The sequence below is a fragment of the Mirounga leonina genome, unplaced genomic scaffold (genome assembly GCF_011800145.1).
Source record: "Mirounga leonina isolate KUSES-001 unplaced genomic scaffold, KU_Mleo_1.0 Mir_96, whole genome shotgun sequence".
Taxonomy (NCBI): Eukaryota; Metazoa; Chordata; class Mammalia; order Carnivora; family Phocidae; genus Mirounga; species Mirounga leonina.
In genome coordinates, this window is record NW_023270871.1 from 3,820,220 (window position 1) to 3,832,672 (window position 12,453).

Consider the following 12,453-nt stretch of genomic DNA (forward strand, 5'->3'; position numbering starts at 1 on the left):
ACTATATGAGTTTCTGTATATTTTCCAATCCTATGGGTCTATAATTTTAATGAATATAAGAATTAATTACAAGAAGCATATAATTTCATGGCTACCCAGGGCAACCTTTGCCTCCCTACTACCAGGACTTGCTAGCAAGCTGAAAAAGCAGGACAGCAGCTGTGGAATGTTTAGTAAACTGTCTTGGGAGATAGTGACTCTGTCTTAAATCAAGGTTTACAAAGTTCTTCCAGGTCTGGCTTCAGCCTGATTCTGTAGGAGAACTCTGTAGTTTAAGTTACATCTCAGAGTGATCCCAACCCAAAGCAAGGGACTTGGACTTTCACACTTTGGCACCCACAAAAACTGTTAAGTGCTGTGCTGGGGGAAGGCAAACTCCAGGGCATTTCCAATTCTCTGCATAGCAGGCAAAGCAGGCTCCAGAACCCAAAGCAACCCTCGTCAGAGGAAGGTAAAGTCCAACCTTTACCAGACTATTGCCTGGGATGTTGTAAGGGAGGCTCAGAGGAACCACCCACCCTACAATACATGTAATGTTCCAGAAAAGGAAAAAAAAGGTTGGGTTGTCAGGCCCCTGCTGTGGTCCTGGATCAGGGAACAGAGTGAAGATAGGATCCAGGAGTGAATTCTGAAGATCTTAATGAAATAAGCCATAGGGCACTCAATTCATCTAACGAAAGCAGTATGCCCAGTGGTTGGTGAACAATCCTTAAAATTCACTGTAAGCACTTTAAAGCTGCCTAGCTCATATTCAGTATACTATTTATAAATGATTTTTATCTATTCATTAGAAAAGATAAAGTAATGGTTTAGATGTTCTATTTGTTGGCAACAAAAGTCTAAAAGATAAAGATTACATTTCAGTGGCTAACATTCTGGACTTTTTATAAATTCTGGCAACGTGCTTTTCCCCAGCCCCTTTTAATCCAGATGAATAAGATATTTCTGTAATAAAAAACAACAACAACAACAACAAATGACGAAGGGCACCTTAATTTTGTCCTACCTAATGTTCAGGTCTGTATTTTGTAACCTCAAAACCTGCAATCCAGATCGTGGTTTTCTCTAAGATTGGAAATGTTCCTACCTAACTGTAGATACACACACACACACACACAAGTTGTATCCATGAGCAAATTTCAAAATATTTTGCAACACAATCTGTGTGGCAATCCTGCCGCCTCCCTACACAACATTTCTTGCAGGACATAGTGTAAGGGTGACTAGGGGAGGAAAAGGTGAGTGTTAACCCACATATACACCCAATTAGCATGATCGCCCTTTGAGACATGCAAAAACCCTATGATTTATCCAAGGTACACAGTAGGTTGGTGTCAGGACTGGAAAGAGAAAGTTTTTTTTGGATGCCCAGCATGGTGCCCTGCCTGTTGGGTTGCTCTTGGTTCTGACCTACCTTCCCTTCCCTTCCCTTCTAGGCATTCCAAAACCATCCCTTCTCAAAACACAGCCCTCTGAGGAGCTCACTGGGTTTCCTACAGTAACCATGGGTTTAATTTTCCAGTGGGTCAATGTTGTAAACATAAACACAGATGGAAGAGAGCAGTGGGGCTGTGAACTACATCTTAACCATGCCCCTCATTAAAATCTGTTGTGTTTTGGCTTTCAATTTTGGTTTGTGAGTTACAGCTGTTCATTTTTCTTAAAGGGCCAGTACAGTAAAATTACCTTCCGGACGCCCCTATATCTTGGTGGGGCTCCCAGTGCATACTGGTTGGTCAGAGCAACAGGAACAAACAGAGGCTTTCAAGGCTGTGTGCAGTCGCTCACCATTAATGGGAAGAGTATCGACATGAGGCCCTGGCCCCTAGGGAAGGCACTCAGCGGGGCCGACGTGGGTAAGTGGCTGCGCAGTGGGCCAGGGTGCTCTTGTGGGATCGCCTCTCTGGTGTGGGCCAGGGAAGTGAGCAGCTTCAAGAACTGCAACCCTAGGCAACTGAATAATGCACAACTTCAGGAGGGAGGTGGGACCAAGGGGTGAGGTTGGTGCTTTGCAGACATGATGACCTGAGCCTGACCAGCAAAGACATGGTAAACAGTACAGCACACCAAACCCTTGGTTGTGTCTCACTGCTCTTGGCCTTCTTCATGAAGCATGGCATGGTCTCATCCAACAAAGCAACAAGCAACTGAGCCCTTTCACCCTTCCTCACTCAGTCCAGTGGAAAAGCCAACACGATAATGCAAGAAGAACCTTCATAGGCTCTCTGCTTCCAAGAGAAATGGCCAAATTCTAATTCTTGACCACTGTGTCTGACACTTTCTCATATGCCCTCTCCTTAACTCCTCACACGAGCTCTACGAGGTAGCGACGATTATTATTATGCCTATTTTATACATGAAGAAACTGGCGCTAAAAGTCAAATAAAACTTCTCCAAAAGAGCAGGCAGAACTAGGACTGACTTTTTTTCTATTTTCTTTTTTTATGAAGACTTTATTTTTTTCAGCAGTTGAAGGTTCACAAAAAATTTGAGAGGAAGGTACAGAGATTTCCCATATACCCCCTGCCCCCACATGCATGGCCTCTGGCAGGACCAACATGCCCCTGGAGTGGTACCTTTGTTTCACCTGATGAACACGTGCTGACACATCAGTGTCACCCAAAGTCCGTAGTTCATGTTATGGTTCACTCGTGGCGTCATGCATTCTGTGCGTCTGGACAAATGTATAACATATATCCATCATTATGATGTCTGTATACAGAGTATTTTTGCTGTTCTAAAAGTCCTCTGTGCTCTGCTCATTTATCCTGCCCCTCTCTCCCCACCCTCAACCTCTGGCAACCACTGATTTTTTTAATATTCTCTATGATTTTGCCTTTTCCAGAATGTCACATAGTTGGAGTCGTATAGTAAGTAGCTTTCTCAGATTGGCTTCTTTCAGTTAGTAGGATGCATCCAAGTTTCATTCATGCCTTTTCATGGCTTGATGGCTCATTTCTTCTTAGTACTGGATGATATTCCATCGTCTGTATGTACTACAAGCATGTCTGTCATGCCCACTGAAGGGCATCTTGGTTGCCTCCCATGTTTTGGCAATTACGAATAAAACTGCTATAAACATCAGTGTGCAGGTTTTTTGGGTGGACATAAGTTTTCAACTTTTTTGGGTAAATACCAAAAAGGAATGTGATTGTTGGATCACATAGTAAGAGTATGTTTAGTTTTGTGAGAAACTGCCAAACTGTCTTCCAGAGGAGCTGTACCATTTTGCATTCCCACCTGGAATGTTTGAGAGTTCCTGTTGCTCCACATTTTTGTTAGCATTTGGTGTTGTCAGAGTTCTGGATTCTAACAGATGTGTGGTGGTATCTCATTATTGTGATTTGCATTTTCTTGATGACATATCATGTGGGGCATCTTTTCATATATTTATTTACCATCTATATATCTTCTTTGGTGAGGTGTCCATTAAGGTCTTTAGCCCATTTTTTAAAATCAGGTTGTTTGTTTTCTTATGGTTGAACTGTAAGAGGTTTTTGTTTTTTTTTTTTTTAATATATTTTGGACAACAGTCCTTTATTAGATGTGTAGTTTGCAAATATTTTCTCCAAGTCTGTGGCTTATCCTCTCATTCTCTTGACATTGCCTTTCATAGATTAGAAATGTTTAATTTTAATGAGATCAAACTTATCAGTTATTTCTTTCAAGGGCTGTGCCTTTGGTGTTGTCTCTAAAAAGTCATTGCCTTACCCAACGTCATCTAGGTTTTTATCCACATTACCTTCTAGAAGTTTCATAGTTTTGTGTTTTACATTTAGGTCTGTGATCTATTTGAGTTAAGTTTTGTGAAAGGTGTAAGGTCTGTGTCTAGATGATTAATATTATTATTTGCATGTGGATGTCCAGTTCTAGCACCATTTTTTTAAAAAAGATTTTATTTATTTATTTGAGAGAGAGAGAGAGCATGAGCAGGGTAAGGGGGAGAGGGAGAAGCAGACTCCCCACTGAGCAGGGAGCCCAATGTGGGGCTGGATCCCAGGACCCCAAGATCATGACCTGAGCTGAAGGCAGATGCTTAACCAGCTGAGCCACTCAGGCATCCCTCCAGCAACAATTTTTTGAGAAGACTAGGGTTGTTTTTAAAGCAATAAAGATGTTTATTCCATCACTGAGAGCAGATAGATAATTCTAAAGTTGGTTAACTCAGTTGACCATTTTAGTCTGCTGGGGCTGCCATAACAAAATCCCACAGACTGGTGGTTTTAATAACATTATTTTCTCACAGTTCTAGAAGCTGGAACTCCAAGACGAAGGCAGTGGCAGGTTTGGTTTCTCCCAAGGCCTCCCTCCTCGGTTTGCAGATGGCAATCCTTCCACTGTGTCCTCACATGGCCTTTGTTGGTTCCTATATCCCCGGTGTCTCTCCCTCTTCTTATAAGGACACTGGTCAGATTGGATTAGGTCCCACCCTTAAGGCTTCATTTCCCCTTAATTACCTTCTCAAAGGCCCTGTCTCCAAATACAGTCACATTGGGAGTTAGGGCTTCAACCTATGAATTTTTTTAGTAACTTCCTCCTAAGATGACTTTGTCCAGATGAGTTGGGACGCATATAAAGTACTAAGAACATAACAAATGTGTTGTAAATATATCTTGCTATTGATATTATTATTAATCCTGACTCCACCCATTAAGCAGGGTTTAAGTTGTTTTTTCTCTCTTCATTGAACTAACAGGGCAATAGCCCTGAACGACAGATCTGTAGTGTCGAGGCTGCGTGGTCTCCTCTGACAGGTAGTTAAGACTTTGCGAAGTTGAGCAAGACCAATTTCTGGCAGCATTTTAAATTCTAACATAGTGTGAAACCAACCTATCCATTGAGCCAATGGCACCAGACGGGCCCATCTTGCTGGCTCTGGGCTCCCCGGAAGCTCCTATTGGATTCTTTGATGACTATGAGCCTTATGATGAACCTTAATGGCAGGCATCAGTCACATTGCCTTTTTTCATTTTTTTCCCATTTATCACCCTGGCGTGCTGGAAAAGGGCTGCTTATCCTTCCTCAGGCTCCATCCTTGCTTTACTTTGAGTTAGTCCTTCAGAAATTTAAGTTCTTTTAAATTAAATGCAGTGCCACCATGGGGAAGACTGGGCTCATACCAACAGCAGTGAATTTCTGGTGGGGATACAGGCTTCCAGAAGAAGGAAATGACAGTAGCAGAGTCATGGTTCCTCCAGCTTCCCATGTTATTTGAGACTCAAGAGGTCGGAGGTGTCCATGGGTCTTACCGTGGGCTTATCAGTCTTTTAGTCATTCTTTCCCTCAAGATACTTATTTAAGCATCTGCTTAATGCCAGTCATGAAGCTGGGTGCTGGGGATAAAGTAATGAACAAGAACGACAGGATCCTAGCTCAGCCCTCACGTAGCTGCCACAAGGAGAGACCAGATTGATCAAACAACCACACAAGTAAATGTAAAATTACAGTTTGGTGTAATTGTTAAAAGGAGGCGTGACAGTACAATAATAGTGTGTAATAAGGGAATTGTATGAGCTGGAGGTCCGGGAAAGCTTTCTGAGGATTTAATGCGAAGTTGCTATCTGAAGCATTTTTCTTTTAAAGCAGACAAGAGAGGCAGAGGAAATGACTTGTCCCAGTGGGAGTATGAAGGGGTGGTGGGTACCGTGATGTAGTCCGTGTGTTGAAGAGATCCCTGTGGCTGTGGACAGCTAATTGGACATGGTATTCAGGAGATAACATGTAAACTGGCTGGGAGGCTGTGGCAACAGTCGGGATCAGAGATAATGGCGATTTGCTTCAGGCTGGTGGTGGTGACAGAGGTGTGGACTGAGTTGACAGATCTTCAGTAGGGGAGATAGATAGGCCTCAGTTATGGATTGGGGGATGAGGGGCAGGACGTTGCTCCTGCCCACATGTCCTTAATGTCTTCCACCCCATGATGTTCCACCTTCGCTTCTCTCCTCAGGGGCCTAAGTTCTCTCCTGCCCTCACTTCATTGTCTTGCATAAACAAAAACTGGCATCTAGTAGGTTCAGTGTCAACAAAAGTGATTTTATATATTGATGATGAGGTCCTGCCAGCACTCTAGGCCCATGACCTGGCAACCAACTTCCCTCCTCCTACTCTCAGAGTGGGAAGTTTCCCTCCTTTCTAAAACTAACCTATTTATCTCCACTCTGCACCCATCCTTCCCTACATCCCTGGACCTTGCTACCAGGATCATCATTTCAGTAACCCAAGAGTTCTTAACCTTTTGTGTGCCATGAACTTCTCTGGCAGTCTAGTGAAGCTGATGGACTCTTCTCAAAATGATGTTTTTATTATTCTTTTAAGATTTTTTTTTTTTTTGAAAGAGAGAAAGAGAGAGCAGTTTGGTGGGAAGGGGCAGAGGGAGAGAGAGAATCCTAAGCAGGCTCCATGCCCCAGTTCAGAGCCTTATGCAGGGCTCCATCTGACGACCCTGAGAGCATGACTTGAGCCAAAATCAAGAATCAACGCTTAACTGGCTGAGCCACCCAGGCATCCCAAGATTTTATTTTTAAGTAATCTCTCCACCCAACATGCGGCTCGAACTTAAAACCCTGAGATCAAGTTGCATGCTCCATCGACTGAGCCAGCCAGGAGCCCCTCAAAATGTTGTTTTTAAATGCAGAGAATAATATCCATGATAGAAAACACTTACATTGAAATAAAGCTATACAATGTTTTTTTAAGCTTTGTTATTATAATAGGATCGTGCTTCTTTATAAAGCATTAGAAAACAGGATCATTTAATAGTGGGTGCAATGGCTACCATGATTTCAAAGTAGTAATTAGCATGAATGATATTTTGAGATATCTGCAACAAGTGGAATGTGATGTGACAATAACTCGGGTCTGTTGGTCACAGGCCATGAGAACGGCTAATCCTTAGAGGTTTCTTGCCTACATTAGTAACTGAAGGAAACAGTGCAGTTGGAAATGAGGGAAAATAAAGATTAATGTGTTTCTGTGTAAGTTCACGGACCCCCTGCCCTGGCTTATTCACACTTGCTCAGGTCCTCCCTGCTGAAACGCGTGCCATGCCAGTAGTCCTGCTGCCCTCCCTACTTAGGAACCCCAGACCCCTCTCTCCTCTCTTTCTAGACCCGACTCTCGCAATCCTTCCAGGCCCCCGTGTGAGCCTACAATGGGGCTTCTGCCTCCCACGGCCCAGCAAAATCGCTCTCCTAAAACCGGGTGTGGCCCTCTCTTTCCAAAACCCGCAGCTCTTCTCCCTAGACTTCTCAGCAGTGTTAACTCTGCCTTCTCTCTGTGCTCCTGATGCCCCCGAGCTCCCGGAACCTGCCCTGAGTCCTCCGAGCCCACTGGCCTGTTTTTCTCCCTTTGTCTTCTCTGCTGGCTCCTCACCCTCCTCTGGTTCCCTGGGAGTTCCGCGGGGCCCCCTCCCTGTCCTCTCTCAAGAAGCCCCTCCGCTCTTGGTGTCAGGGTCACCCCCACGTCGCTGCTGTCCCTCCAGTGTGCCCCCACCCGTGTGCAGGGGCTGTGCCCACGGGGCTCAGCAAGGGATGTTGGCACAGTCACCGTAGGCTTCAGCTGAGCGAGGCCAGTTCCTCTGCCCCCCAGCAACCGGTTCCTGCTCCCAGCCCTGCTCATCGCCCTACTCCCACCACTTTTCTTTCTTTTTTTTTTTTTTTTTAAGATTTTATTTATTTGACAGAGAGAGAGATAGCAAGAGCAGGAACACAAGCAAGGGGAGTGGGAGAGCGAGAAGCAGGCTTCCTGTGGAGCAGGGAGCCCGATGCGGGGCTCGATCCCAGGACCCTGGGATCATGACCTGAGCCGAAGATAGACGCTTAACGACTGAGCCACCCAGGCGCCCCGTCCCACCACTTTTCGTTCAGACGGCCCAGCTGGGACCCCAGACATTATGCTGGAGTCTGCCTCCACCTCCAACCTCTAGAAGGAACTGGCTATTTCTTTCTTCCCTATGTCTTTGCTATCTCTCCATGTGCTCTGCGACCACCCTGTCCAGCCCCAGGTTCCCTCCCCGTAGGATTTCGTTCCTCTTTCCACACCAGTGCTCCCAGTCTGACTTGCACACCACGGCCAGCAGAATCCTGCCGAAACTCGCTTTCATCAAGGAAATGCCCCACCCTACTCCCACCTCTTGAAATATAGTCACAATGCAAATATATAAAGTAATATTTTCCCATGTGCATCTAAAATAACCCAAGAACCCCGCGTCTTCCTGTGGGAGCAGCCCTTCTCTGAGAAAGGGTCGCAGTCCGCCAAGCCCAGCGGGGGCACGAGGCCTGTGAGTTTGGCTCTCGAGGATGCACGTCACCCTCCCTGCGGAGCGAGGTTGCTGGCCGCGTTCTCTAGCTGTGGCTGCAGACCACCCGTCACTTGGACCTGAACTTCCAGGGGCCCCAGCTGGAATTTGCCGAGACCAGCCCACCCTGGCCGGAGCGCTGAGCCATCTGGAAGGGCTTGAATTCAGCTCTGTCACGGGCCCCTGAGGCTGGCCTCCTCACCTGGGTGCATACTATACCCAGCCCGGCTCATCCTCCCAGTGAGGCTGAGCATGGAAGCAGAGACTGGATCCGCTCGACAAATGCAGAGGACTGAGGAGGAAAGGACGAGAGGCTTGCCCTGCTGAGATGACACAACCAGGCCAACATGGGAGGGGTGGGAAGTGGGCACAGCATCACCGTCTGCAGGGTGCAGGGCTGGACCCCTCCATCAGAGATGTGCCCCTTAGCCCCCATCCCAGGAAGAAGTGTTTTGTACTCAACCTATGTCGTTCTGGGCCAGATAGTGGCCCTTCTGTCCAATTTATTTCTTATATACAAGGAGAAAAGGAAGACCAAAGAAGCAGAAGAAAAGCAGTGTAGGAGAAGTCCATTTCTTTCCCCTTCATCTGATGATCTTGACAATGACCAAGTATGCCCTGGATGGGCCTCTCTGATATGTGTTTGGTAAAGAGAATGGACCCGTCTGGTGTTGAGTCTCTCACCACTTTTTACTCCAGGCCACCTTCCTGTCTCCCATACGATCGTAACCTTGGAGGTAGAAATAGGGATTCTGGAAGGCACACGCTGAGGTATTATGGAGCCCCCTCACCCCTCCCTGCCCCAGACAGAGGAGTGGACAGTTCAGGCCAGGTCCTCCGTTAGACATGGCTTCAGTCCCCAACTATTGCCTCAACTTTGAACCCACAGGGTGGTAGCACTTAAGGTGATTGGGGCCACAGAAACTAGAACGCTTTTAACGGAAATGCCATGTTGACATTGGAGGGATTGAAACACTCTCTCGTGGGAATAGGAGAGAGATGGATTAAAGCAGAAACAGCTCATTCATCCTCGTCGGGGGTCATAACATTGTCTGACAATCTAGTGCTTGATTTATTGTGTCCACCATGTTTTGGAGATTCTGTGGCTCTTCATAGAGACCAAGGCGAAGTCAAATTAAAACGAAGGGTGCACTCCACTTACCCTGAAAGCTGTTCTCCAGCTGTGCAGGGGCACCAGTGAAGAGGGGTGGGAACTGAACTGTACTTATTCGGGGCCCTGAGCGGTGGGCATGGTCGGCACCGTCATCTCGGCCTGGCTCACGTGACGGGTCGGTTTTGTGACTCCTGTTCTGTATTCAGGGGAATGCAGCAGTGGACTCTGTGACGAAGCTTCGTGTATCAGTGGTGGCACTTGCATGGCGGTCAAAGCCGACTCCTCCATTTGCCTCTGCCCCCTTGGATTTAAAGGGCGACACTGTGAAGACGGTGAGAAAGAAGCAAGTTGATTGTGATCTCTGTCTGCGCTAATTCACGTTGATGTAATTGTTCATCAGTGTGCTTTTAGCAGGGTCCCATACATGTTTATGGGATTAAAGTTTATGCATTATTGGGAAACGTGGGAGAATCTTTTTTCTTTAAGATTGTATTTATTTATTTGAGAGAGAGAGAGAGAGCATGCACGAGGTGGAGGGGGTGGAGAGAGGCAGAGGGAGAAGCAGACTCCCTGTTGAGCAGGGAGCCCTACATGGGGCTCAATCCCAGGACCCTGAGATCATGACCTGAGCTGGAGTCAGATGCCTAAGTGACTGAGCCACCCAGGCATGACCCGTCCCCCCCCCCCCCCGCCTTTTTTTAAATCAGGTTGGAGTGTCTTTGAGTGTTGAAGTGTCAAACCAACCAAAGATATGTTCATTTGAAGATGCTCTTGGGCCAGGCTTTGGTGGGCTCCTTTTGGCCCTCAAAAAACTTTGAAAAACCTCTGTGCGTATGGTCTGTATCAGACCATTTGTAGCTCATGCTCCGTAGAATATCCATCAGTTTCAGAGAAAAGGTTGGGAAAATATACACAGAATCATTAACAATGGGATGGGACAAAAGTCACCTTGTTTCTTTGTCTTTGTCCTGTTCTAGTGAATTATTCCACCTCTCAGACTGTCTGTATAGGTCTCGATACATGTATAAACCAACATGTGTGTATATACATGTAAACACAATGCATACACAAACACACACATATAATAATGGAAAATGTTAAAGACTTAAAAGATTTTGGAACACTGTGCAGAGTTGAACATGTTTTAATTTTTTACTAGTGATTCAAATTTGGACCTAAGACAGCATTCTGGGACAAATTTTTTTTTAACACTGTATAATCTCAAATCTCATTTCACCTAGAAGAGGGCCTATGAGTTCCGGTAAGCCAAAGCTGTTACCTATCATCTCATATGTTGTAGCCTGACATAATAAAGGTTGATCCTTGCTCACATGACACATCACTGCAGGCCAGTAGGGGGCTGGGGGGGTACGCCATTCAGGGGTGCAGGCTCCTGCCTTCCAGTGGCTCTGCCAGGGCCTTAGAATCCCCCACCCCCCTGCTTCGTGCATTCAGCCAACAGATGAGGAAATTCGAGGGGCCAGATCTGGGGTGCTGTATAATACTCCCACCCACATTCTACACCGGCCAACTCACTCAGGGCTGCTAGGAAATGTAGTTTCGCTCTGTACCCAGGAGGAAAAGAACGTGGCTGGTCCTGCCACAGAGGGATTTCTAATGACGTGCTTCTTTCCTCAGCTTTCACCCTGATCATTCCTCAATTCAGCAAGTCCCTGAGGTCCTATGCTGCAACCCCCTGGCCCCTGGAGCCCCAGCATTACCTCTCCTTCACGGAGTTTGAGATCACGTTTCGGCCGGACTCGGGTGACGGCGTCCTCCTCTACAGCTATGACACAGCCAGCAAAGACTTCCTGTCTATCAACATGGCGGGGGGCCACGTGGAGTTCCGCTTTGACTGTGGCTCTGGGACCGGTGTTCTCAGGTAAGGGCTGAGACCTGCAGCGGCCCGCCTCCCCCTCCCCAAAAGCTAAACAGCGGCCACTTGGGGAAAAGATGACTTTGTCCCAAGAGCTTGCACTCTTCCAGTCTTCCCTCCACAGTTACCTTTTCTGAAATGTGTCCTGGTGTTTACAGATAACATGCTTCCTTATGGCTCATGCTTTCCTCCTGGCAAGACTTCCTTTTCTCCGATAACTCCCCAGCAGGGAGCGACTCTCTGCTTCCACCTATGGCAGACGGGCTTGCTTCAGATGGGGCTACCCTGCCTTCATTTCGTTCGGTGCCGTCAGGAGAAGCGTGATGCAGTGTAATTCATCTGCGCATGCTCACAGCATCTCTCGGTGGGCGCCCAGCAAATACGTGATGACTAGTAAAGACGTATTAACAGACATTGAATGAACAGAGATGTCCTTGGTGACCTGGCTTTTAACGTTTACTCTCCTCTTGCCCTGTTTCTTTGATGGGAACCAGTTATTTCGCGAGTCTCCTACCGTTCTCCGTGTAAGAGCCTGGCACTGAGTGAACCATCGCAGGGACCCGTCCCTGACCCTGATGCTCAAGAAGGCTGTGTGATGAGTGGTTTCAATAGCGTGGCCGTGACTAGGTGCTTGTGAAGTGCTTGCTGGTAGCTGCAGAATTGGCCCCGGGTTGTCAAACCTGTCCTCCTGTTATCTCGCTTGTACTACTAATTTATTTAGCAGATCGACTGTTCCCATCCAGTGTGTCACTATTCTGATGACTCCCTCAGAGCCTGTGGATGGTAGGGGCAGATGTTCTTATTTGTCTAGGTCTCCCTATTCTCACTATCTTGCTCCCATGGTAGTTTTTACCTTCAAGCCAGAGGGCTGCTCATCAAAGGCAGACATGCTCCTTGTTCCTACATTTGGTGAATTCTCTTTTGAAACTCACTACGATGTTTCATTCAGTGGTGCCCCGCAGCAGGAAATCAGTCGGTGGTGGTTGTCTTAAAGGAAACTGCGGGCTGCGTTCAATCGTAATTCATACTGCTGGACTGTCATTTTTAGGAAGAGCGTGCGGGAGAGATGTTACGACCATACGTCGCCCTTAACTGCTGGTCATTTTTCATGGCTGATGAGAAATGCTTACTGCATTAGGTTCCAACAATTCTTAAGAAGGACTGTTC

The 12,453-nt window shown here is 46.7% G+C and overlaps 1 protein-coding gene across 2 annotated transcripts in view; it reads left to right on the forward strand.

The window, feature by feature from the left end:
- LOC118006408 (pikachurin-like) overlaps nucleotides 1-12,453 on the forward strand; it is a 175,168-nt gene that overhangs the window by 131,333 nt on the left and 31,382 nt on the right. For both annotated transcript variants that reach the window (XM_034999056.1, XM_034999057.1), the window contains exons 13-15: nucleotides 1,667-1,856; nucleotides 9,617-9,742; nucleotides 11,049-11,292. In XM_034999056.1, the coding sequence (XP_034854947.1) occupies nucleotides 1,667-1,856; nucleotides 9,617-9,742; nucleotides 11,049-11,292 (560 nt within the window). The remainder of the gene's footprint in view (nucleotides 1-1,666; nucleotides 1,857-9,616; nucleotides 9,743-11,048; nucleotides 11,293-12,453) is intronic.